General features: G+C 50.4%; 1 protein-coding gene across 1 annotated transcript in view; it reads left to right on the top strand.

Moving 5' to 3' along the window:
- Positions 1 to 26,181, top strand: part of LOC106586768 (beta-galactoside alpha-2,6-sialyltransferase 2) — a 113,366-nt gene that overhangs the window by 48,682 nt on the left and 38,503 nt on the right. The window contains exons 3-4 of the mRNA XM_014174374.2: positions 9,932 to 10,029; positions 12,579 to 12,680. Of these exons, the coding sequence (XP_014029849.1) occupies positions 9,932 to 10,029; positions 12,579 to 12,680 (200 nt within the window). The remainder of the gene's footprint in view (positions 1 to 9,931; positions 10,030 to 12,578; positions 12,681 to 26,181) is intronic.

Genomic DNA, 26,181 nt, shown 5'->3' with positions numbered 1-26,181 from the left:
GCTTTCTCTGTGACAACCCTGTCTCTGTGGCAGTCTGTCTGTGTGAGGGGAGAATGATGACTCTTTACGCCGTGACATCCACAGCATTGATTGGAAAGTCAAATAGTCATGTAACTCTATCGACTTCCCCATTCGCCTCTAGCATAGTATTAGTTTATTGTAGCAGAGAGAGACGTTTTGGCTTGGGCTCTATACTGTCTCTCACACACTGAGTAGCAGACATCTGTCACCCTGTAGTAACAATCTCTGTGATTGGCTGAAATGGCTTTGACATAAGTAATTCAAAGCCAATCAGATCTCCAGAAGGGTCTTGATGAGTTAGTTTGGAGATCCTCTATAGACTTTTGGAATACTTTGGCCGACTGCATTGCGTTATCTGTGTGTGTTTGTGTGTTCTGTTCTCTGTGTTGGAGGCTCTATGGTGCATGGGGAGAGTGTGAACTCGGGGACAGATGGCTCACTTTGGGGGGAAAAAAGCAACCCTTCTGGTAACAAATCAAGTTAGTTCACATCACCCATGTAGATTAGGGATGCAAATTTCGGTAAATTTTGCTGCCGACTAACTGACCCTCATTAACCAGTCAACAAACTGTATTATTTTTTTTATAAAAGTAAAATGACATGACCAACAGAAAATACTATCAGAGATCTGTATATAATGACGAGATGCTTATGTTTCCGCCATTACAATGGGAGTCGTCCCAAGGCGGGAAGGCACAAAATAAGCCCATAAAACCACATTGGACTTATTTTGGACAGATTTTAGCGAGAGTGTAACCTCTCGCATTGCCTTTTCCTCTCTGATACTATGCATGCATACAAGGACAGGACATTTTTCATTAAGAGCTTAATGGAAACATTCAACAATGGGAAGCCTATCGTCTCACAGTCAAAAGGCTGTAACCTAATATTGAACATGCAACTCCTGTAATGAAGAAACGAATAAAACTTATTTTCAAACATTTGCCCAAATGCAATTCACTGGAAATGTCCAATTGTAAACTGCGGTCCTAATGCGAGCAGTTCCATATGTGACAGAGATTAAAATATTATTTCGAAATTTTATAAAACGGGGAATCTAATAGACCCCTTTCTGTTTTTGCAAACATTGCCGCACGAGGACAATACACTCATGTTGGTGGCAGAACTCGGGGGAGTTCTTATACAGTGCATTCGGAAAGTATTCAGACCCCTTTATGTTTTCCGCATTTTGTTACACTACAGCCTTATTCTAAAATGGATTAAATAAATATTTTCCCTCGTCAATCTACACACAATACCCCATAATGACAAAGGGAAAACAGGTTTTTAGACATTTTTGAAAATGTATTAAAAATAAAAAACAAATACCTTATTTACATACGTATTAAGACCTTTTGCTATGAGATTTGAAATTGAGCTCAGGTGCAGCATGCTTCCATTGATAATTCTTGAGATGTTTCTAAAACTTGATTGGATTCTACCTGTGATAAATTCAATTGATTGGACATGATTTGGAAAAGCACACACCTGTCTATATGAGGTCCCACAGTTGACAGTGCATGTCAGAGCAAAAACCAAGCCATGTGATCAAAGGAATTGTCCTTCAGGATTGTGTCGAGGCACATATCTGGGGAAGGGTAAGGAACAATGTCTGCAGCATTGAAGGTCCCAAAGAACACAGTGGCCTCCATCATTCTTCAATGCAAGAAGTTTGGAATCACCTAGACTCTTCTTAGAGCTGGTAAAAAGCGGAAAAACTGAGCAATCGGGGGAGAAGGGCTTTGGTCAGGGACGTGACCAAGAACCCGATGGTCACTCTGACAGAGTCCAGAGTTCCTCTGTGGAGATGGGAGAACCTTCCAGAAGGACAACCATTTCTGTAGCACTCCACCAATCAGGCCTTTATGGTAGAGTGGCCAGATGGAAGCCACTCCTCAGTAAAAGGCACATGACAACCCATTTGGAGTTTGCCAAAAGGCACCTAAAGGACTCTGACCATGAGAAACAAGATTCTCTGGTCTGATGAAACCAAGATTGAACTCTTTGGCCTGAATGCCAAGCGTTACATCTGGAGGAAACGTGGCACCATCCCTACAGTGAAGTATGGTAGTGGCAGCATCATGCTGTGGGGATGTTTTTTAGCGGCAGGGACTGAGAGACTAGTCAGGATCGAGGCAAAGATAAATGGAGCAAAGTACATAGAGATCCTTGATGAAAGCCTGCTCCAGTGCGCTCAGGACCTCAGACTGGGGCGAAGGTTCACCTTCCAACAGGACAATGACCCTAAGCACACAGCCAAGACAATGCAGGAGTGGCTTCTGGACACTGGTCTCTGAATGTCCTTGAGTAGCCCAGCCAAAGCCCGGACTTGAACCCGATCGAACATCTCCTGAGAAACCTAAAAATAGCTGTGCAGCGACACTCCCCATCCAACCTGACAGAGCTTGAGAGGATCTGCAATGAATAATGGGAGAAACTCCCCAAATGCAGGTGTGCCAAGTTTGTAGCGTCATACCCAAGAAGGCTCGAGGCTGTAATCACTGCCAAAGGTGCTTCAAAAAGTACTGAGTAAAGGGTTTGAATACTTATGTAAAAGGCTAATGTAAATGCTTTGCCATTATGGGGTATTGCATAGATTGATGGGATCTGAATACTTTCCAAATGCACCGTAGAACACCAGCAAACACAGCCTCTATTTGCATGTTGCTTATGAGTGCATTTCACACTACTTTTGGATTATAATTGGATTTTAAGGCTCGTATGAATGTCCTGCTTAATATTATGTTTGTGTCATCATCGCAAATCAACTGCACTTAAACTTCAACCAGTAAAATGGCTCTTTGTCTAGCTTTTGCTACAGCCTATGTTAATGAGTGTTAGCATTCTAGCTAACAACTGCTGCATCCAAAATAGTTATTTTGCCAAGATCACAACCAAATCTATGTTGAATGGGCACAGATGGCGATGGCTTTCTTACTGCCGCCAGGAGTCGCGTGTATCTGTGCGTTACGTCAGTGGTTCGTGCCCTGGAAAAGGCTTTATAGCAACTACTATGATGGGTTGCTATTATGACTAGGATTTTGCCTTTGGCTTCTGGACAATGAAAAAAATTTGATATAAAAATCAACAGAGCAGGAGAGAAATGCTGGTTAACCTCTATGGGCTAGGTGGGACGCTTGCGTCCCACCTACTCAACAGCCAGTGTAATCCCGTGGCGCGATATTCAAATACCTCAAAAATGCAAAAACTTCAATTTTTCAAACATATGACTATATTACACCATTTTAAAGACAAGACTCTCATTAATCTAACCACACTGTCCGATTTCAAAAAGGCTTTACAACGAAAGCAAAACATTAGATTATGTCAGCAGAGTACCCAGCCAGAAATAATCAGACACCCATTTTTCAAGCTAGCATAAAATGTCACATAAACCCAAACCACAGCTAAATGCAGCACTAACCTTTGATGATCTTCATCAGATGACACAACTAGGACATTATGTTATACAATACATGCATGTTTTGTTCAATCAAGTTCATATTTATATCAAAACACAGCTTTTTACATTAGCATGTGACTAGCATGTGACTAGCATTCCCACCGAACACTTCCGGTGAATTTACTAAATTACTCACGATAAACGTTCACAAAAAACATAACAATTATTTTAAGAATTATAGATACAGAACTCCTATATGCACTCGCTATGTCCGATTTTAAAATAGCTTTTCGGTGAAAGTACATTTTGCAATATTCTCAGTAGATAGCCCGGCATCACAGGGCTAGCTATTTAGACACCCAGCAAGTTTAGCACTCACCAAAGTCAGATTTACTATAAGAAAATTTTTATTACCTTTGCTGTTCTTCGTCAGAATGCACTCGCAGGACTTCTACTTCAATAACAAATGTTGGTTTGGTCCCAAATAATCCATTGTTATATCCAAATAGCGGCGTTTTGTTCGTGCGTTCAAGACACTATCCGAAAGGGTAAATAAGGGTGACGAGCATGGCGCATTTCGTGACAAAAAAATTCTAAATATTCCATTACCGTACTTCAAAGCATGTCAACCGCTGTTCAAAATAATTTTTTTTGCCATTTTCCTCATAAAAAAGCGATAATATTCCGACCGGGAATCTGCGTTTAGGTAAAAAGAGGAAAGAAAATAAAGCACGGGATCGACTCGTGCACACGCCTAAGCCCATTGTCCTCTGATCGGCCACTTGCCAAACGCGATAATGTGTTTCAGCCAGAGGCTGCCTCGATATCATTCAGCTTTTTCCCGGGCTCTGAGAGCCTATGGGAGCCGTAGGAAGTGTCACGTTACAGCAAAGATCCTCAGTCTTCAATAAAAAGAGCCAAGATGAACAACAACTTGTCAGACAGGTCACTTCCTGTATGGAATCTTCTCAGATTTTTGCCTGCCATATGAGTTCTGTTATACTCACAGACACCATTCAAACAGTTTTAGAAACTTTAGGGTGTTTTCTATCCAAAGCCAATAATTATATGCATATTCTAGTTACTGGGCAGGAGTAGTAACCAGATTAAATCGGGTACGTTTTTTATCCGGCCGTGTCAATACTGCCCCCTAGCCCTAACAGGTTAATGGCACGAGGAAGTCTTTATAAAATCATGGCCTTCACGTTTCTATGGATGGATTTTCTCAAGGCTACTTTGAAGCAAGGTAAGACATGACTCATTATTTGAAGTAAAGTAAATCGTTCAAGTTTCAAACAGTTATACTGCCACAAGCTCCCTTTGCAAAGTGGTGGGTGGAGCGCTGATAGTCAACGGGAGGCAGGTTATAGCCTTTGCATCCGAATCCGAATGGGCGGCGCACTTTACGAGTTGAGATTGAGAAATGAAAATAGCTCCTTTTTGATCGGGGCCACAAGTTTTTTACACTCGATTTGAATTTTGAATTGTTACTTGTTGCACAATTACTGGGCTTACAAAAGCAGGGTTCACTCAAGTAGCCTACAGTCTTTTTGAGGAGCTACTCTTGCGCTGTCTGACAGGTGGTAGGCTATCTGCTCCTCAAACTAGGCTCTGTATGCTGTGCGCGTGATAAATAAAACGCATGAAGACTAACGAAAATACACACGGTCCAATTTAATTCCACAAAATTATGCTAATTAACCTATAGACCGATAAGCATGGCCGGTAAAATGTATTTTCTGCCGGCTAACCGATTTAACATCCGTAATGTAGATTTATACACTCCTTGACCAAAAGTATGTGGACACCTGCTCATTCCAAAACCATGGGCAATTAATTTGGAGTTGGTCCCCCCTTTGCTGCTATAACAGCCTATACTCTTCCGGGGAGGCTTTCCACTAGATGTTGGAACATTGCTGCAGGGACTGACTTCCATTTAGCCACAAGAGCATTTGTGAGTTCGGGCACTGATGTTGGGCGATTAGGCCTGGCTCGCAGTTGGTGTTCCAATTCATCCCAAAGGTGATCGATGGGGTTGAGGTCAGGGCTCTGTGCAGGCCAGATGGTGAAGCGTGATTCATCTCTCCAGAAAACGTGTTTCCACTGCTTCAGAGTCCAATGGCAGGGAACTTGACACCACTCCAGCCGACATTTAAAATCTAATTTTATTAGTCACATGCGCAGAATACAACAACATTTCACCTTACAGTGAAATGCTTACTTACAAGCCCCTAACCAACAATGCAGTTTAAAAAAAATATGAATAAGAATAAGAAATAAAAGTTTACAAGTAGTTAAAGAGCAGCAGTAAAATAACAATAGCAAGACTATATACAGGGGGTACCGGTAGAGAGCCAATGTGCTGTGGCACCGGTTAGTCGAGGTAATTGAGGTAATATGTACATTTAGGTAGAGTTATTAAAGTGACTATGCATAGATGATAACAGAGAGTAGCAGCGGCGTAAAAGGGGGGGGCGAGGGGGCAATGCAAATAGTCTGTGTAGCCATGGCATCTCGCATGGTGATCTTGGGCTTGTGTGCAGCTCTTCAGCCATGGAAGCCATGGAAACCCATTTCATGGTTGGTTGGTCGGTTGGTTGGTGAGTGAGTGAGTGAGTGGGTTGGTTGGTCGGTCGGTGAAACCGGAATCTGGTGACTGTTGTGTTTGTGGTTATCAGTAACCATTGGATGGTCTTATCTCTGCTTTGTCTGTCATAGCAAGAATAGATGTACTGTACATACTGAACATACTGCTGTATATATAGTGTATATGGACACCCCTTCAAATTAGTGGATTCGGCTATTTCAGCCACACCCGTTGCTGACAGGGGTATAAAATCGAGCACACCGCCATGCAATCTCCATAGACAAACATTGGCAGTAGAATGGCCTTACTAATTTAACTAGGCAAGTCAGTTAAGACCAAATTCTTATTTTCAATGACGTCCTAGGAACAGTGGGTTAACTGCCTTGTTCAGGGCAGAACCACAGGTTTTTGTCAGCTCGGGGATTTGATCTTGCAACCTTTCGGTTACCAGTCCAACACTCTAACCACTAGGCTACCTGCCGCCCCACTAAAGAGCACGGTGGCACCGTCATAGGGTGCCACTTTTCCAACAAGTCAGTTCGTCAAATGTCTATCCTACTAGAGCTGCCCCGGGCCAACTGTAAGTGCTGTTATTGTGAAGTGGAAACATCTAGAAGCAACAACGGCCACTCACCAACCGACCAACCAACCAACCAACCAACCGATCTAGGGGGAGCTCCTGCATGATAAAGGCCTTTGTGATGAGCCACATAATAAACTCATTCAGTATTGAACCTCTGTGAGGTTAGAAGAGCCAAACCTTGTTTAATTAACTGTATAGATTGGCGAACAGGAAATCAAACCGCATTGATCTCACTTAGTTACGCCAAATTGAGAGCTTGGAACTAAAAGGTTCTATCTGCTAAAAGAAAATTCTGAGATAGTTGACTTTAATGTTCAGAACCCTCATTGGTTTGAACGGTGTCAGCTATTTTTTAAATCTTATTCTTTTGAACTTAACAACATAAATTAGGGTATTTATAATACTATATAGGTAGAGAACATTGAACGGAATAAGGCTATGTCAATAACTACATTTTGAGCAAAATCTAGATAGAACCTTACAGTCCCAATAGGTGTTTCTGATCTCCTGAGGTGGAAATGCCTTCCTGCCTTCCCATCCTTTCCTTCACGGCAAGGTGTGTGTGTGTGTGTGTGTGTGTGTGTGTGTGTGTGTGTGTGTGTGTGTGTGTGTGTGTGTGTGTGTGTGTGTGTGTGTGTGTGTGTGTGTGTGTACAAGCATGTGAGCGTGTGTTTGGGATTATAGTCTGTAAAGTGAGAGGTTTGTGAATCTGTTGTCATCTGTACTGTTGCTGCCACCATGTTGTGAATTGACTGAATAACACCCTCAACGGCCTTTTATGTTCAAGTCCTCTCACCACCTCACCGCTCTCTCCCTCCACATCTTTCCACCCCCTATCCCACACGTCCTTCTGAATTCCAAATAGACCCCCATTCCTTGGCTATCACTTACCTTTTCCACTATTAGAGCTATTACCATATGCTTTGTACATGGCTGTTCATTTGAAATCTAAGACGTACCTTTTGAGATGAAGACTGTGGATGCAGTAACATTACTCGATCAGGTATAGTCCTGGGACAAATGAATGGTCCCGTCCAGCGGCCGTACGAGCTAGAGGCATGAAGAACAAAACCTACACTTTGAATGTCAATGAGAACTTGGAGTCTGTCCACAGGGGTTAAGCTAAATGTTGATCTACTGAATGCCAATACCCTCCACATGGTTTACTGGTGTCATTGAGGAAGTGGAGGATAGCTTTGCTGTGGAAGCCCATCCTTTGAAGTGTCAGCTCAACCATACATGATCGTTCATCCATGTGTCATGTAGTCCTGCTGAAGTCACAATGGACTGCTCGACCAGTGGAGAGACTGATTAAGAGTGGCTGAGCATAGCCATGAACATCAGTCATAAGTGTGTGTGTGTGTGTGTGTGTGTGTGTGTGTGTGTGTGTGTGTGTGTGTGTGTGTGTGTGTGTGTGTGTGTGTGTGTGTGTGTGTGTGTGTGAATCCTGTTTATTCTAATTCCCCTGAGCCACCACCTTAACCAGCTAAATCATAGTATTTGACCAGAGGAAACAGTGTGGACCAGCTAAATCATAGTATTTGACCAGAGTAAACAGTTTGGATCAGCTAAATCATAGTATTTGACCAGAGTAAACCGTCTGGACCAGCTGAATCATAGTATTTGACCAGAGTAAACCGTCTGGACCAGCTGAATCATAGTTTTTGACCAGAGTAAACAGTGTGGACCAGCTAAATCATAGTATTTGACCAGAGTAAACCGTCTGGACCAGCTGAATCATAGTATTTGACCAGAGTAAACAGTGTGGACCAGCTAAATCATAGTATTTGACCAGAGTAAACCATCTGGACCAGCTGAATCATAGTATTTGACCAGAGTAAACAGTCTGGACCAGCTGAATCATAGTATTTGACCAGAGTAAACAGTCTGGACCAGCTAAATCATAGTATTTGACCAGAGTAAACAGTCTGGACCAGCTGAATCATAGTATTTGACCAGAGTAAACCGTCTGGACCAGCTAAATCATAGTATTTGACCAGACTAAACAGTCTGGACCAGCTGAATCATAGTATTTGACCAGAGTAAACAGTCTGGACCAGCTAAATCATAGTATTTGACCAGACTAAACAGGCTGGACCAGCTAAATCATAGTATTTGACCAGAGTAAACTGTCTGGACCAGCTAAATCATAGTATTTGACCAGAGTAAACAGTCTGGACCAGCTAAATCATAGTATTTGGCCAGAGTAAACAGTGTGGACCAGCTAAATCATAGTATTTGGCCAGAGTAAACCGTCTGGACCAGCTAAATCATAGTATTTGGCCAGAGGAAACAGTCTGGACCAGCTGAATCATAGTATTTGACCAGAGTAAACAGTGTGGACCAGCTAAATCATAGTATTTGACCAGAGTAAACAGTGTGGACCAGCTAAATCATAGTATTTGACCAGAGTAAACAGTGTGGACCAGCTAAATCATAGTATTTGACCAGAGTAAATAGTGTGGACCAGCTAAATCATAGTATTTGACCAGAGTAAATAGTGTGGACCAGCTAAATCATAGTATTTGACCAGAGTAAATAGTGTGGACCAGCTAAATCATAGTATTTGACCAGAGTAAATAGTGTGGACCAGCTAAATCATAGTATTTGACCAGAGTAAACAGTGTGAACCAGCTAAATCATAGTTTTTCGCCAGAGGAAACAGAAGACAGACTGTTGGATGCCATCTAGGAGCTGGTCCTTTGATTGATTGGCCTTCCATATTTCTCTTTGACTTAGTTTAATGACACTTGATTGTCTAAATTGAATGACGCTTGATTTTCCTAGCTGAGTGGCATTTGATTTTCCTAGCTGAGTGGCATTTGATTTTCTTTGCTGAGTGGCATTTGATTTTCTTTGCTGAGTGGCATTTGATTTTCTTTGCTGAGTGGCATTTGATTTTCTTTGCTGAGTGGCATTTGATTTTCTTTGCTGAGTGGCATTTGATTTTCTTTGCTGAGTGGCATTTGATTTTCTTTGCTGAGTGGCATTTGATTTTCTTTGCTGGGTGGCATTTGATTTTCTTTGCTGGGTGGCATTTGATTTTCTTTGCTGAGTGGCATTTGATTTTCTTTGCTGAGTGGCATTTGATTTTCTTTGCTGAGTGGCATTTGATTTTCTTTGCTGAGTGGCATTTGATTTTCTTTGCTGAGTGGCATTTGATTTTCTTTGCTGAGTGGCATTTGATTTTCTTTGCTGAGTGGCATTTGATTTTCTTTGCTGAGTGGCATTTGATTTTCTTTGCTGGGTGGCATTTGATTTTCTTTGCTGAGTGGCATTTGATTTTCTTTGTTCAGTGACATTAAATTGACTTATGTTGTCTTTGTCTATCCCCCAGATTCCCATGATGCAGTTCTGCGGTTCAACACAGCACCTACAGAGGGCTATGAAAGGGACGTGGGGAACAAGACCACCATCCGCATCATTAACTCGCAGGTGTGTGTGTGTGTGTGTGTGTGTGTCAGGGATGAAGGAAGGAGTTTTCACAGGGGTGCATATTATAAAATCATTTAAGCCCAATTGAGATTTTTCTGGTTATCATTTCTGACATTTCTACAGGTTAGAGGTTATAGACCTATAGGTAATATTATATTACTGTACAGGTTAGAGGTTATAGACCTATAGGTAATATTATATTACTCTACAGGTTAGAGGTTATAGACCTATAGGTAATATTATATTACTCTACAGGTTAGAGGTTATAGACCTACAGGTAATATTATATTACTCTACAGGTTAGAGGTTATAGACCTACAGGTAATATTATATTACTCTATGGGCTAGGTGGGACGCTTGCGTCCCACCTACTCAACAGCCAGTGTAATCCTGTGGCGCGATATTCAAATACCTTAGAAATGCTATTACTTCAATTTTTCAAACATATGACTATTTTACACCATTTTAAAGACAAGACTCTCGTTAATCTAACCACACTGTCCGATTTCAAAAAGGCTTTACAATGAAAACAAAACATTAGATTATGTCAGCAGAGTACCCAGCCAGAAATAATCAGACACCCATTTTTCAAGCTAGCATAAAATGTCACATAAACCCAAACCACAGCTAAATGCAGCACTAACCTTTGATGATCTTCATCAGATGACACACCTAGGACATTATGTTATACAATACATGCATGTTTTGTTCAATCAAGTTCATATTTATATCAAAAACCAGCTTTTTACATTAGCATGTGACTAGCATGTGACTAGCATTCCCACCGAACACTTCCGGTGAATTGACTAAATTACTCACGATAAACGTTCACAAAAAACATAACAATTATTTTAAGAATTATAGATACAGAACTCCTATATGCACTCGCTATGTCCGATTTTAAAATAGCTTTTCGGTGAAAGCACATTTTGCAATATTCTGAGTAGATAGCCCGGCATCACAGGGCTAGCTATTTAGACACCCAGCAAGTTTAGCACTCACCAAAGTCAGATTTACTATAAGAAAAATGTTATTACCTTTGCTGTTCTTCATCAGAATGCACTCGCAGGACTTCTACTTCAATAACAAATGTTGGTTTGGTCCCAAATAATCCATAGTTATATCCAAATAGCGGCGTTTTGTTCGTGCGTTCAAGACACTATCCGAAGTGTAAATAAGGGTCACGCGCACGACGCATTTTGTGACAAAAAAATTCTAAATATTCCATTACCGTACTTCGAAGCATGTCAACCGCTGTTTAAAATCAATTTTTATGCAATTTATCTCGTAAAAAAGCGATAATATTCCGACCGAGAATCTCTTTTTCGGCAAACAGAGGAAAAATCACAAAGACGGGGGCGGCCAGGGCACGCGCCTAAGCCCACAGTCCCTTGATCGGCCACTTGAGAAAGGCGATAATGTGTTTCAGCCTGGGGCTGGGATGACGACATTCAGGTTTTTCCCGGGCTCTGAGCGCCCATGGAAGACGTAGGAAGTGTCACGTTAGAGCAGAGATCCTTTGTAAAAGATAGAGATGGCAAAGAAGTTCAAGAAATGGTCAGACAGGCCACTTCCTGTAAAGGAATCTCTCAGGTTTTGACCTGCCATTTGAGTTCTGTTATACTCACAGACACCATTCAAACAGTTTTAGAAACTTTGGAGTGTTTTCTATCCAAAGCCAATAATTATATGCATATTCTAGTTACTGAGCAGGAGTAGTAACCAGATTAAATCGGGTACGTTTTTTATCCTGCCGTGAAAATACTGCCCCCTAGCCATAACAGGTTAAAGACCTACAGGTAATATTATATTACTCTACAGGTTAGAGGTTATAGACCTACAGGTAATATTATATTACTCTACAGGTTAGAGGTTATAGACCTATAGTCAGTTTCCAGATTTCAGTTACTATTCCATTTAGCCCGTCTAAGGTGTGCGGATACCAGGGGGTACGTTCACGCCACAAACCAAGAGGAACGATAACAGGTTTCACAACACAGCATGAATATGTGGCTGCAATCAAGTACCATTTCCAAGCAGTGGTTCAGCAACACAACAACATGCATCCAGTCATATCAGCCGATTTGCATATGAATGACAATGTGATTCAATCTAAGCATGGACACAGGCACGTGTGTGTGTGTGTGTGTGTGTGTGTGTGTGTGTGTGTGTGTGTGTGTGTGTGTGTGTGTGTGTGTGTGTGTGTGTGTGTGTGTGTGTGTGTGTGTGTGTGTGTGTGTGTGTGTGTGTGTGTGTGTGTGTGAACTAGCTGGCCTATTAGGGGGTAAGTGATCACCCTGCTTGATACCAGGGGCATTATGAATAAGGGGGAAATCACCACACTCTCAGCATGGAGTAAACACCTACACACACTCTACTACTGTCAGACTAACAATCAAAGCACCCACAGAGCACATTCCACTGTGGACCCACAGCTACCATAGATAGAGAGATAGAGCTAAAGAGTGAGTGTGTGTGTTTTCACTAGTATGGGCACTGCAATGCTGCATCTAGTTTCCTGTGTCAACTTTGACCCCTCCCCTTAACAGATCCTGACCAATCCTGATCACCGCTTCAACACCAGCTCCCTATATAGGAACGTGACCCTGGTAGCCTGGGACCCTGCTCCGTATGCTGTCAACCTACACAAGGTGTGTGTGTGTCTGTGTGTTTGAAGCAGACACTATTCTCTTACCTTGCCCACTCTGTCTGAGAAGCCCAGTAACGGCATCTAGAAGGCGATATGTAAAGAGCGTCACTCAGCAGAGCCCCAAAGTCCTGTTGAATGGGTGGAGGATGGGCCACGGTTACGATAGTAATGTTAATGAGGACCTGTAGTTGGTCCTCATTGCCTCGTTGGTCTCTCTAACCCACGGCCTGAAGGGACAGAGTGCTACATCATACACCCACACACTGTCTATTTATTACATGTCAACTTTCTATACCACACACTCCTCCTCCGTTCTCTTCTCTCCAATCCCCTCTTTCTTCTCCGCTTTTTATGTTCTTCTTTTGCTCTGACATTGCTTCCCTATTTTTCTTCTCTGCCACCTCTTCTTCCCTCTCTTCTTCCTCTTTTATATATTTTACGGTTCCCTCTTTATCGCCACCTACATGTATGTTAACAGTCATAAGGCTGCTAGTTTTAGGTTTCCCCCTTCTCTCTCTCCCCTCCTTCCCTCTCTCCCCTCCTTTTCTCTCTCTCCCCTCCTTTTCTCTCTCTCCCCTCCTTTTCTCTCTCTCCCCTCCTTCTCTCTCTCTCCCCTCCTTCTCTCTCTCTCCCCTCCTTCTCTCTCTCTCCCCTCCTTTTCTCTCTCTCCCCTCCTTTTCTCTCTCTCCCCTCCTTCTCTCTCTCTCCCCTCCTTCTCTCTCTCTCCCCCTCCTCTCTCTCTCTCCCCTCCTCTCTCTCCCCCTCCTCTCTCTCCCCTCCTTCCCTCTCCCCTCCTTGTCTCTCCCCTCCTTCCCCTCTCCTCTCCTTCTCTCTCCCCTCCTTCTCTCTCCCCTCCTTCTCTCTCTTCCCTCTCTCCCCTCCTTTTCTCGCTCTGCCCTCCTTCTCTCTCCCCCTCCTCTCTCTCCCCTCCTTCCCTCTCTCTCCCCTCCTTCTCTCTCTCTCTCTCTCTCCCTTCCCTCTCTCTCCCCTCCTTCTCTCTCTCTCTCTCTCTCCCTTCCCTCTCTCTCCCCTCCTCTCTCTCTCTCTCTCTCCCCTCCTATCTCTCTCTCTCTCTCCTCCTCTCTCTCCCCTCCTTCTCTCTCTCCCTCCTTCTCTCTCTCCCCTCCTTCTCTCTCCCCTCCTCTCTCTCTCCCCTCCTCTCTCTCTCCCCTCCTCTCTCTCTCCCCTCCTTCACTCTCTCTCCCCTCCTTCTCTCTCTCTCCCCCTCCTTCTCTCTCTCCCCTCCTTCTCTCTCTCCCCTCCTTCTCTCTCTCCCCTCCTTCACTCTCTCTCCCCTCCTTCTCTCTCTCCCCTTCTCTCTCTCTCCTCCCTCTCTCTCTCCCCTCCTTCACTCTCTCTCCCTCCTTCCCTCTCTCCCCTCCTTCTCTCTCCCTCCTCTCTCTCTCTCCCCTCCTTCTCTCTCTCTCCCCCTCCTTCTCTCTCTCTCCCCCTCCTTCTCTCTCTCCCCCTCCTCTCTCTCCCCTCCTTCTCTCTCTCTCTCCCCTCTTTCTCTCCCCTCCTTCTCTCTCTCTCCCCTCCTCTCTCTCTCTCCTCCCTCTCTCCCTCCTTCCCTCTCTCCCCTCCTTCCCTCTCTCCCTCCTTCTCTCTCTCTCCCTCCTTTTCTCTCTCTCTCCCTTCTCTCTCCCCTCCTTCTCTCTCTCCCTCTCTCTCTCCCTTCCTCTCTCTCCCCTCCTTCTCTCTCTCTCTCTCTCCCCTTCCCTCTCTCTCCCCTCCTCTCTCTCTCTCTCTCTCTCCCCTCCTCTCTCTCTCTCTCTCTCCTCCTCTCTCTCTCCTCCTCTCTCTCCTCCTCTCTCTTCTCTCTCTCCCTCCCTCTCTCTCCCCTCCTCTCTCTCTCTCCCCCTCCTCTCTCTCTCCTCCTTCTCTCTCTCTCCCTCCTCTCTCTCTCTCTCCCCCTCCTTCTCTCTCTCTCCCTCCTCTCTCTCTCTCTCCTCCTTCTCTCTCTCCTCCTCCTCTCTCTCCCCTCCTTCTCTCTCTCTCTCCCTCTTTCTCTCCCCTCCTTCTCTCTCTCTCCCCCTCCTCTCTCTCTCCCTCCTCTCTCTCTCCTTCTCTCTCTCTCCCTCCTCTCTCTCTCCCCTCCTCTCTCTCTCCCTCCTTCTCTCTCTCCCCTCCTCTCTCTCTCCCCTCCTCTCTCTCTCCTCCTTCTCTCTCTCCTCCTCTCTCTCTCCCCTCCTCTCTCTCTCTCCCCTCCTCCTCTCTCTCTCCCTCTCTCTCCCCTCCTCTCTCTCTCTCCCTCCTTCTCTCTCTCCCCTCCTTCTCTCTCTCTCCCCTCTCTCTCTCTCTCTCTCCTCCTCTCTCTCTCCCTCCTTCTCTCTCTCTCCCTCCTTTCTCTCTCTCCTCTCCTTCCCTCTCCCCTCCTTCTCTCTCCTTCTCTCTCCCCTCCTTCTCTCTCTCCCCTCCTTCTCTCTCTCCCTCCTTCACTCTCTCCGTCCTTCTCTCTCCCCTCCTGTCTCTCACCTCCTTCTCTCTCTCCCCTCCTTCCCTCTCCCCTCCTTCTCTCTCCCCTCCTTCCCCCTCTCCTCTCCCCTCCTTCTCTCTCTCCCCTCCTTCTCTCTCTCCCCTCCTTCTCTCTCTCCCCTCCTTCTCTCTCTCTCCCCTCCTTCACTCTCTCTCCCCTCCTCTCTCTCTCTCCCTCCTCTCTCTCTCTCCCCTCCTTCTCTCTCTCTCCCCTCCTCTCTCTCTCTCCCCTCCTCTCTCTCTCTCCCTCCTTCTCTCTCTCTCCCCCTCCTCTCTCTCTCTCCCCCTCCTCTCTCTCCCCTCCTCTCTCTCCCCTCCTTCCCTCTCCCCTCCTTGTCTCTCCCTCCTTCCCCCTCTCCTCTCCTTCTCTCTCCCCTCCTTCTCTCTCCCCTCCTTCTCTCTCCCCTCCTTCCCTCTCTCCCCTCCTTCCCTCTCTCCCCTCCTTTTCTCTCTCTCCCCCTCCTTTTCTCTCTCTGCCTCCTTCTCTCTCCCCCTCCTCTCTCTCCCCTCCTTCCCTCTCGCTCCCCTCCTTCTCTCTCTCTCTCTCTCTCCCCTTCCCTCTCTCTCCCCCTCTCTCTCTCTCTCTCTCTCTCCCCTCCTCTCTCTCTCCCCTCCTCTCTCTCTCCCTCCTTCTCTCTCTCCTCTCCTTCACTCTCTCTCCCCTCCTTCACTCTCTCTCCCTCCTTCCTCTCTCCCCTTCTCTCTCTCTCCCTCCTCTCTCTCTCTCCCCTCCTTCACTCTCTCTCCCTCCTCTCTCTCTCTCCTTCCTTCCCTCTCCTCTCCCTCTCTCTCTCTCTCCCCTCCTCTCTCTCTCCCCTCCTCTCTCTCTCCCCTCCTTTTCTCTCTCTCCCCTCCTTCTCTCTCTCCCCTCCTTCTCTCTCTCCCCTCCTTCTCTCTCTCTCCCCTCCTCTCTCTCTCCCCTCCTTTTCTCTCTCTCCCTCCTTCTCTCTCTCCCCTCCTTCTCTCCTCCCTCCTTCTCTCTCTCTCCCTCATTCTCTCTCTCCCCTCCTTCTCTCTCCTCTCCTTCCCTCTCCCCTCCTTCTCTCTCCCTTCTCTCTCCCCTCCTTCACTCTCTCCCGTCCTTCTCTCTCCCCTCCTGTCTCTCACCTCCTTCTCTCTCTCCCCTCCTTCCCTCTCCCCTCCTTCTCTCTCCCCTCCTTCCCCCTCTCCTCTCCCCTCCTTCTCTCTCTCCCCTCCTTCTCTCTCTCCCCTCCTTCTCTCTCTCCCCTCCTTCTCTCTCTCCCCCTCCTTCACTCTCTCTCCCTCCTCTCTCTCTCTCTCCCTCCTCTCTCTCTTCCCCCTCCTTCTCTCTCTCTCCCCCTCCTCTCTCTCTCTCCCCTCTCTCTCTCTCTCCTCCTTCTCTCTCTCTCCCCCTCCTCTCTCTCTCCCCCTCCTCTCTCTCCCCTCCTCTCTCTCCCTCCTTCCCTCTCCCCTCCTTGTCTCTCCCTCCTTCCCCCTCTCCTCTCCTTCTCTCTCCCCTCCTTCTCTCTCCCCTCCTTCTCTCTCTTCCTCTCTCCCCTCCTTCCCTCTCTCCCCTCCTTCCTCCTCCCCTCCTTCCCTCTCTCCCCTCCTTTTCTCTCTCTCCCTCCTTTTCTCTCTCTGCCCTCCTTCTCTCTCCCCCTTCTCTCTCTCTCTCTCTCTCCCCTTCCCCTCTCTCTCCCCTCCTCTCTCTCTCTCTCTCTCTCTCTCCCCTCCTCTCTCTCTCCCCTCCTCTCTCTCTCCCCTCCTTCTCTCTCTCCTCTCCTTCACTCTCTCTCCTCCTTCCTCTCTCTCCCCTCCTTCCTCTCTCCCCTTCTCTCTCTCTCCCCTCCTCTCTCTCTCTCCCCTCCTTCTCTCTCTCTCCCCCTCCTTCTCTCTCTCCCCCTCCTTCTCTCTCTCCCCCTCTCCTCTCTCCCCTCCTTCTCTCTCTCTCTCCCCTCTTTCTCTCCCCCTCCTTTCTCTCTCTCTCCCCTCCTCTCTCTCTCTCTTCCCTCTCTCCCCTCCTTCCCTCTCTCCCCTCCTTCCCTCTCTCCCCTCCTTCTCTCTCCCCCTCCTTCTCTCTCTCCCCTCCTTTTCCTCTCTCTCCCCTCCTTTTCTTCTCGCTCTGCCCTCCTTCTCTCTCCCTCCTCTCTCTCTCCCTCCTCCCTCTCTCTCCCCTCCCTCTCTCTCTCTCTCTCTCTCTCCCCTTCCCTCTCTCTCCTCCTTCTCTCTCTCTCTCTCTCCCCTTCCCTCTCTCCCTCCTCTCTCTCTCTCTCTCTCTCCCTCTCTCTCTCTCTCTCTCTCTCCTCTCTCTCTCCTCCTCTCTCCCCCTCCTTCTCTCTCTCCCCTCCTTCTCTCTCTCCCCTCCTTCTCTCCCCTCCTCTCTCTCTCCCCTCCTCTCTCTCTCCCCTCCTTCACTCTCTCTCCCCTCCTTTTCTCTCTCTCCCCTCCTTCTCTCTCTCCCTCCTCTCTCTCTCCCCTCCTTCTCTCTCTCCTCTCCTTCACTCTCTCCCCTCCTTCACTCTCTCTCCCCTCCTTCACTCTCTCCCCTTCTCTCTCTCTCCCTCCTCTCTCTCTCCCTCCTTCCTCTCTCTCCCTCCTTCCCTCTCTCCCCTCCTTCTCTCTCCCCCTCCTCTCTCTCTCTCCCTCCTCTCTCTCTCTCCCCTCCTTCTCTCTCTCTCCCCCTCCTTCTCTCTCTCTCCCCTCCTTCTCTCTCTCTCTCCCCTCCTCTCTCTCTCTCTCCCCTCCTCTCTCTCTCCCCTCCTTCACTCTCTCTCCCCTTTCATCTCTCTCTCCCTCCTTCACTCTCTCTCCCCTTCTCTCTTCTACCTTCTCTCTTCGCCTCCCCCTCCTCCCTCCCCCTCCTTCTCTCTCTCCCCTCCTCTCTCTCTCCCTTCCTTCCTCTCCTCTCCCCTCCTCTCTCTCTCTCTCTCCCCTCCTCTCTCTCTCTCCCTCCTTTTCTCTCTCTCCCCTCTTTCTCTCTCTCCCTCCTTCTCTCTCTCTCCCTCCTTCTCTCTCTCCCCTCCTTCTCTCCCCTCCCCTCTCTCTCTCCCCTCCTTCACTCTCTCTCCCCTTTCACTCTCTCTCCTTTTCTCTCTCTCTACCCTTCTCTCTCTCTCCCGTCCTCTCTCTCTCCCCTCCTTCTCTCTCTCTCCCTCCTTCTCTCTCTCCCTCCTCTCTCTCTCTTCCTTCCCTCTCCCTCTCCCCTCCTCTCTCTCTCTCTCTCCCCTCCTCTCTCTCTCCCCTCCTTTTCTCTCTCTCCCCTCTTTCTCTCTCTCCCCTCCTTCTTTCTCTCTCCCTCCTTCTCTCTCTCTCCCTTTCACTCTCTCTCCCTCCTTCACTCTCTCTCCCCTTCTCTCTCTCTACCCTTCTCTCTCTCTCCGTCCTCTCTCTCTCCCCTCCTTCTCTCTCTCTCCCTCCTTCTCTCTCTCCCCTTCTCTCTCTCCTTCCTTCCCTCTCCTCTCCCCTCCTCTCTCTCTCTCTCCCCTCCTCTCTCTCTCCCCTCCTTTTCTCTCTCTCCCCTCTTTCTCTCTCCCCTCCTTCTCTCTCTCTCCTCCTTCTCTCTCTCCCTCCTTCTCTCTCTCCCTCCTTCTCTCTCTCCCCTCCTTCTCTCTCTCCCCCTCCTTCTCTCTCTCCCCTCCTTCTCTCTCTCCCCTCCTTCTCTCTCTCCCCTCCCTCTCTCTCTCCCCTCCTTCACTCTCTCCCCTCCTTCTCTCTCCTCTCCTTCCCTCTCCCCCTCCTTCTCTCTCCTTCTCTTCTCCCTCCTTCACTCTCTCTCCCCTCTCTCTCTCTACCCTTCTCTCTCTCTCCCGTCCTCTCTCTCTCCCCTCCTTCTCTCTCTCCCCTCCTTCTCTCTCTCCCCTCCTCTCTCTCTCCCTTCCTTCCCCCTCCTCTCCCCTCCTCTCTCTCTCTCTCTCTCCCCTCCTCTCTCTCTCCCCTCCTTCTCTCTCTCCCCTCTTTCTCTCTCCCTCTCCTTCTCTCTCTCTCCCCTCCTTCTCTCTCTCCCCTCCTTCTCTCTCTCCCCTCCTTCCCTCTCTCCCCTCCTTTTCTCTCTCTCCCCCTCCTCTCTCTCTCTCTCCCCTCCTTCTCTCTCTCCCCTCCTTCTCTCTCTCCCCTCCTTCTCTCTCTCTCCCCTCCTTCTCTCTCCTCTCTCTCTCTCCCTCTCCTCTCTCTCCCCCCTTCCTTCACTCTCTCTCCTCCTTTTCTCTCTCTCCCCTCCTTCTCTCTCTCCCCTCCTCTCTCTCCCCCCTCCTTCTCTCTCTCCTCTCCCTTCCTCTCTCCCCCTCCTTCACTCTCTCTCCCCTCCTTCACTCTCTCCCCTTCTCTCTCTCTCCCCTCCTTCACTCTCTCCCCTCCTTCCCTCTCTCCCCTCCTTCTCTCTCCCCTCCTCTCTCTCTCTCCCTCCTCTCTCTCTCTCCCCTCCTTCTCTCTCTCCCCCCTCCTTCTCTCTCTCTCCCCTCTCTCTCTCCCCTCCTTCTCTCTCTCTCCCCTCCTCTCTCTCTCTCTCCCCTCCCCTCTCTCTCTCCCTCCCTCTCTTCTCTCTCTCTCCCCTCCTTCCTCTCTCTCCCCTCCTTCACTCTCTCTCCCCTTCTCTCTCTCTACCCTTCTCTCTCTCTCCCGTCCTCTCTCTCTCCCCTCCTTCTCTCTCTCTCTCCCCTCCTTCTCTTCTCCCCTCCTCTCTCTCTCTCCTTCCTTCCCTCTCCTCTCCCCTCCCTCTCTCTCTCTCTCCCTCCCCCCCTCTCTCTCTCCCCTCCTTTTCTCTCTCTACCTCCTTCTTCTCTCTCCCCTCCTTCTCTCTCTCTCCCCTCCTTCTCTCTCTCCCCTCCTTCTCTCTCTCTCCCCCTCCTTCTCTCTCTCTCCCCTCCTTCTCTCTCTCTCCCCTCCTTCCTCTCTCCCCTCCTTCTCTCTCCTCTCCTTCCCTCTCCCCTCCTTCTCTCTCCCCTCCTTCCCCCTCTCCCTCTCCCCTCCTTCTCTCTCCCCTCTTTCTCTCTCTCCCCTCCTTCTCTCTCTCCCCTCCTTCCCTCTCTCCCGTCCTTCTCTCTCCCCTCCTGTCTCTTACCTCCTTCACTCTCTCCCCTCCTTCTCTCTCCCCTCCTTCCTCCTCCCCTCCTTCTCTCTCCCCTCCTTCCCCCTCTCCCCTCCTCCCTCTCTCTCTCCTCCTTCTCTCTCTCCCCTCCTTCTCTCTCTCCCCCTCCTTCACTCTGTGTCCCCTCCTTCCCTCTCTCTCTCCCCTCCCTCTCTCAATCCCATCCTTCCTCTCTCCCCCTCCTTCCCTCTCTCCCTCCTTCCCTCTCTCTCCCCTCCTTCTCTCTCTCTCTCCCCTCCCCTCTCTCTCTCCCCTCCTTCTCTCTCTCCCCTCCTTCTCTCTCTCTCCCCTCCTTCACTCTCTCTCCGCTCCTTCACTCTCTCTCCCCTTCTCTCTCTCCCCTCCTCTCTCTCTCTCCTCCCCTCCTTCACTCTTCACTCTCTCTCCCCCTCCTTCCCTCTCCCATCCCTTTCCTCTCCCCCTCCTTCACTCTACCCTCCTTCCCTCTCCCTCTCCTTCTCTCTCCCCTCCTTCCCCCTCTCCTCTCCCCTCCTTCTCTCTCTCCCCTCCTTTTCTCTCTCTCCCCTCCTTTTCTCTCTCTCCCCTCCTTTTCTCTCTCTCCCCTCCTTTTCTCTCTCCCCCTTCTCTCCCCTCCTCTCTCTTCCCTTCTCTCTTCCCCTTCTCTCTCTCCCCTCCTCTCTCTCTCTCCCCTCCTTCACTCTTCACTCTCTCTCCCCTCCTTCCTCTCTCCCATCCTTCTCTCTCCCTCCTTTCTCCCTCCTTCTCTCTCCCCTCCTTCCCCCTTCCTCCCCTCCTTCTCTCTCTCCCCTCCTTTTCTCTCTCTCCCCTCCCTTTCTCTCTCTCTCCCTCCTTTTTCTCTCTCTCCCCTCCTTTTCTCTCTCTCCCCTCTCCTCTCTCTCTCCTCCCCCTCTCTCTCTCTCCCCTCCTCTCTCTCCCCTCCTTTCTCTCTCTCTCCCCCTCCTTCCCTCTCTCTCTCCCCTCCTTCTCTCTCTCTCTCTCCCCCCCTTCTCTCTCTCTCTCTCCCCTCCTTCCCTCTCTCTCCCCCTCCTTTCTCTCTCTCTCTCCCCTCCTTCTCTCTCTCTCTCTCCCCTCCTTCTCTCTCTCTCTCTCTCTCTCTCTCTCCCCCTCCTTCTCTCTCTCTCCCCTCCTTCCCTCTCTCTCCCCTCCTCTCTCTCTCCCCTCCGTCTCTCTCTCTCCCCTCCGTCACTCTCTTCCCTCCTTCTCTTCCCTCCTTCCCTCTCCCCTCCTTCTCTCTCCTCCTTCTCTCTCTCCCCTCCTTCTCTCTCTCCCCTCCTTCTCTCTCTCTCCCGTCCTTCTCTCTCCCCTCCTTCCCTCTCCTCTCCCCTCCTCTCTCTCTCTCTCTCTCCTCTCTCTCTCCCCTCCTTTTCTCTCTCCCCTCCTTCACTCTCTCTCCCCTCCTTCACTCTCTCTCCCCTCCTCTCTCTCTCTCCTCCTCCTCTCTCTCTCTCCCTCCTCTCTCTCTCTCCCCTCCTTCACTCTTCCTCTCTCTCCCTCCTTCTCTCTCCCCTCCTTCACTCTCCCCTCCTTCCCTCTCCCTCCTTCTCTCTCCCCTCCTTCCCCCTCTCCCTCCTCCTTCCTTCTCTCTCCCCTCCTTTTCTCTCTCTCCCCTCCCTTTCTCTCTCTCCCCTCCTTTTCTCTCTCTCCCCTCCTTCTCTCTCTCTCTCCCCTCCTCTCTCTCCCCTCCTCTCTCTCTCTCCCCTCCTCTCTCTCCCCTTCTCTCTCTCCCCTCCTTCCCTCTCCCCTCCTTGTCTCTCCCCTCCTTCCCCCTCTCCTTCTCTCTCCCCTCCTTCTCTCTCTACCCTCTCTCCCCTCCTTCCCTCTCTCCCCTCCTTCCTCTCTCTCCCTCCTTTTCTCTCTCTCCCCTCCTTTTCTCTCTCTCTCCCCTCCTTTTTCTCTCTCTGCCCTCCTTCTCTCTCCCCCTCCTCTCTCTCCCCTCCTTCCCTCTCTCTCCCCTCCTTCTCTCTCTCTCTCTCTCTCTCTCCCTTCCCTCTCTCTCCCCCTCCTCTCTCTCTCTCTCTCCCCTCTCCTCTCTCTCTCTCTCTCTCCCCTCCTGTCTCTCCCCCTCCTTCTCTCTCTCCCCTCCTTTCTCTCTCTCTCCCCTCCTTCTCTCTCCCCTCCTCTCTCTCTCCCCTCCTCTCTCTCTCCCCTCCTCTCTCTCTCCCCTCCTTCACTCTCTCTCCCCTCCTTTTCTCTCTCCCCTCCTCTCTCTCTCCCCTCCTTCTCTCTCTCCTCCCTCCTTCTCTCTCTCCTCCCTCCTTTCTCTCTCTCCCCTCCTTACTTCTCTCCCCTCCTTTTTCTCTCTCTCTCCCTCCTCTCTCTCTCTCTCCTCCCCTTCTTCTCTCTCTCCCCTCCTTCTCTCTCTCCCCTCCTTCTCTCTCTCCCCTCCTTCTCTCTCTCCCCTCCTTCTCTCTCCCCTCCTCTCTCTCTCCCCTCCCTCTCTCTCTCCCCTCCTTCACTCTCTCTCCCCTCCTTTTCTCTCTCTCCCCTCCTTCTCTCTCTCCCCTCCTCTCTCTCTCCCCTCCTTCTCTCTCTCCTCTCCTTCACTCTCTCCCCCCTCCTTCACTCTCTCTCCCCTCCTTCACTCTCTCCCCTTCTCTCTCTCTCCCCTCCTTCACTCTCTCTCCCCTCCTTCCCTCTCTCCCCTCCTTCTCTCTCCCCTCCTCTCTCTCTCTCCCCTCCTCTCTCTCTCTCCCCTCCTTCTCTCTCTCTCCCCCTCCTTCTCTCTCTCTCCTTCTCTCTCTCTCCCCTCCTTCTCTCTCTCTCCCCTCCTCTCTCTCTCTCTCCCCTCCCCTCTCTCTCTCTCTCCCCTCCTCTCTCTCTCCCCTCCTTCACTCTCTCTCCCCTCCTTCTCTCTCTCTCCCCTCTCTCTCTCTACCCTTCTCTCTCTCTCCTCTCTCTCTCTCCCCTCCTTCTCTCTCTCTCCCCTCCTTCTCTCTCTCCCCTCCTCTCTCTCTCCCTTCCTTCCCTCTCCTCTCCCCTCCTCTCTCTCTCTCTCCCTCCCCTCCTCTCTCTCTCCCCTCCTTTTCTCTCTCTCCCCTCCTTCTCTCTCTCCCCTCCTTCTCTCTCTCTCCCCTCCTTCTCTCTCTCCCCTCCTTCTCTCTCTCTCCCCTCCTTCTCTCTCTCTCTCCCCTCCTTCTCTCTCTCTCTCTCCCCTTCATCTCTCCCCCCCTTCTCTCTCCCTCCTTCCTCTCCCCTCTCTCTCTCCCCTCCTTCCCCCCTCTCCTCTCCCCTCCTTCTCTCTCCCCTCCTTCTCTCTCTCCCCTCCTTCTCTCTCTCCCCTCCTTCCCTCTCTCCCGTCCTTCTCTCTCCCCTCCTGTCTCTTACCTCCTTCACTCTCTCCCTCCTTCTCTCTCCCCTCCTTCCCTCTCCCCTCCTTCTCTCTCCCCTCCTCTTCCCCTCTCCCCTCCTTCTCTCTCTCCTCCTTCTCTCTCTCCCTCCTTCTCTCTCTCCCCTCCTTCCTCTGTCTCCCTCCTTCCCTCTCTCTCCCTCCTCTCTCAATCCCATCCTTCCCTCTCTCTCCCCTCCTTCCCTCTCTCTCCCCTCCTTCCCTCTCTCTCTCCCTCCTTCTCTCTCTCTCTCCCCTCCTCTCTCTCTCTCCCCTCCTTCTCTCTCTCTCCCCTCCTTCTCTCTCTCTCCCCTCCTTCACTCTCTCTCCGCTCCTTCACTCTCTCTCCCCTTCTCTCTCTCTCCCCTCCTTCACTCTTCACTCTCTCTCCCCTCCTTCCCTCTCCCATCCTTCTCTCTCCCCTCCTTCACTCTACCCTCCTTCCCTCTCCTCCTTCTCTCTCCCCCTCCTTCCCCCTCTCCTCTCCCCTCCTCTCTCTCCCCTCCTTTTCTCCCTCTCCCTCCCTTTTCTTTCTCTCCCCTCCTTTTCTCTCTCTCCCCTCCTCTCTCCCTTCCCCTTCTCTCTCTCCCTTCTCTCTCTCCCCTCCTCTCTCTCTCTCCCCTCCTTCTCTTCTCTCCCCCCTCCTTCCCTCTCCCATCCTTCTCTCTCCCTCCTCTCCCCTTCTCTCCCTCCTTCCTCTCCCTCCTTCCCCTCTCCCCCTCCCCTTCTCTCTCTCCCTCCTTTTCTCTCTCTCCTCCTTTCTCTCTCTCCCCTCCCTCTCTCTCCCCCTCCTCCTCCCCCCCCCTCTCTCCCCTCCTTCTCTCTCTCTCTCTCCCTCCTTCCCTCTCTCTCTCCCCTCCTTTCTCTCTCTCTCTCCCCCTTCTCTCTCTCTCTCTCCCCTCCTTCCCTCTCTCTCTCCCCTCCTTCTCTCTCTCTCTCCCCTCCTTCTCTCTCTCTCTCTCTCCCCTCCTCTCTCTCCCCTCCTTCTCTCTCTCTCCCCTCCTTCCCTCTCTCTCCCCTCCTCTCTCTCTCCCCTCCAGTCACTCTCTCTCCCCTCCAGTCACTCTCTTCCCTCCTTCACTCTTCCTCCTTCCCTCTCCCCTCCTTCTCTCTCCCCTCCTTCTCTCTCTCCCCTCCTTCTCTCTCCCCTCCTTCTCTCTCTCCCCTCCTTCTCTCTCTCCCCTCCTTCTCTCTCTCTCCCGTCCTTCTCTCTCCCTCCTCTCTCTCTCTCTCCCCTCTCTCTCTCTCTCTCCCCTCCTCTCTCTCTCCCCTCCTTTTCTCTCTCCCCTCCTTCACTCTCTCTCCCCTCCTTCACTCTCTCTCCCCTCCTCTCTCTCTCTCCCCTCTCTCTCTCTCTCCCCTCCTCTCTCTCTCTCCCTCCTTCACTCTTCATCTCTCTCCCCTCCTTTCTCTCCCCTCCTTCTCTCTCCCTCCCTCCCCCTCTCTCCCCTCCTTCTCTCTCTCCCCTCCTTTTCTCTCTCTCCCCTCCTTTCTCTCTCTCCCCTCCTTTTCTCTCTCTCCCCTCCTTCTCTCTCTCTCCCCTCCTCTCTCTCTCCCCTCCTCTCTCTCCCCTCCTTCCCTCTCCCCTCCTTGTCTCTCCCCTCCTTCCCCCTCTCCTTCTCTCTCCCCCCTTCTCTCTCTACCCTCTCTCCCCTCCTTCCCTCTCTCCCCCTCCTTCCCTCTCTCCCCTCCTTTTCTCTCTCTCCCTCCTTTTCTCTCTCTCCCCTCCTTTTCTCTCTCTCCCCTCCTTTTCTCTCTCTGCCCCTTCTCTCTCCCCTCCTCTCTCTCCCCTCCTTCCCTCTCTCTCCCCTCCCTTCTCTCTCTCTCTCTTTCTCTCTCTCCCCTTCCCTCTCTCTCTCCCTCCTCTCTCTCTCTCTCCCCCTCCTCTCTCTCTCTCTCTCTCTCTCCCCTCCTGTCTCTCCCCTCCTTCTCTCTCTCCCCTCCTTCTCTCTCTCTCCCCTCCTTCTCTCTCCCCTCCTCTCTCTCTCCCCTCCTCTCTCTCTCCCCTCCTCTCTCTCTCCCCTCCCTTACCCTCTCTCCCCTCCTTTTCTCTCTCCCCTCCCTCTCTCTCCCCTCCTTCTCTCTCTCCTCCCTCTTTCTCTCTCTCCCCTCCCCCTCCTTCACTCCTTCTCTCTCTCTCCCTCCTCTCTCTCTCTCCCTCCTTCCCTCTCTCCCCTCCTTCTCTCTCTCTCTCTCCCCTCCCTCTCTCTCTCCTTCTCTCTCTTCCCTCCTTCTCTCTCTCCCCCTCCTTCCTCTCTCTCTTCTCCCTCCCTCTCTCTCTCTCCCCTCCTCTCTCTCTCCCCTCCTTCCCTCTCTCCCCTCCTTCTCCTCTCTCTCCCCTCCTTCTCTCTCTCTCTCCCCTCCTTCTCTCTCTCCCCTCCTTCTCTCTCTCTCTCCCCTCCTTCTCTCTCTCTCTCCCTCCTTCTCTCTCTCTCTCTCCCTCCTTCTCTCTCTCTCTCCCTCCTTCTCTCTCTCCCCTCCTTCTCTCTCTCTCCCTCCTTCTCTCTCTCTCCCTCTCCTCCTCTCTCTCTCTCCTCTTTCTCTCTCTCTCCCTCTTTCCTCTTTCCCTCTCTCTCTCCTCCTTCCCTCTCTCTCCTCTCTCTCTCTCTCCTCCCTCTCTCTCTCCCTCCTTCTCTCTCCCCCCTCTCTCTCTCTCCTCCTTCCTCTCTCTCTCCC

The sequence above is a fragment of the Salmo salar genome, chromosome ssa25 (genome assembly GCF_905237065.1).
Source record: "Salmo salar chromosome ssa25, Ssal_v3.1, whole genome shotgun sequence".
NCBI classification, from domain to species: Eukaryota; Metazoa; Chordata; class Actinopteri; order Salmoniformes; family Salmonidae; genus Salmo; species Salmo salar.
Note: the sequence above shows the minus strand (reverse complement) of the source record. Positions and strands in the feature narration are given on the sequence as shown.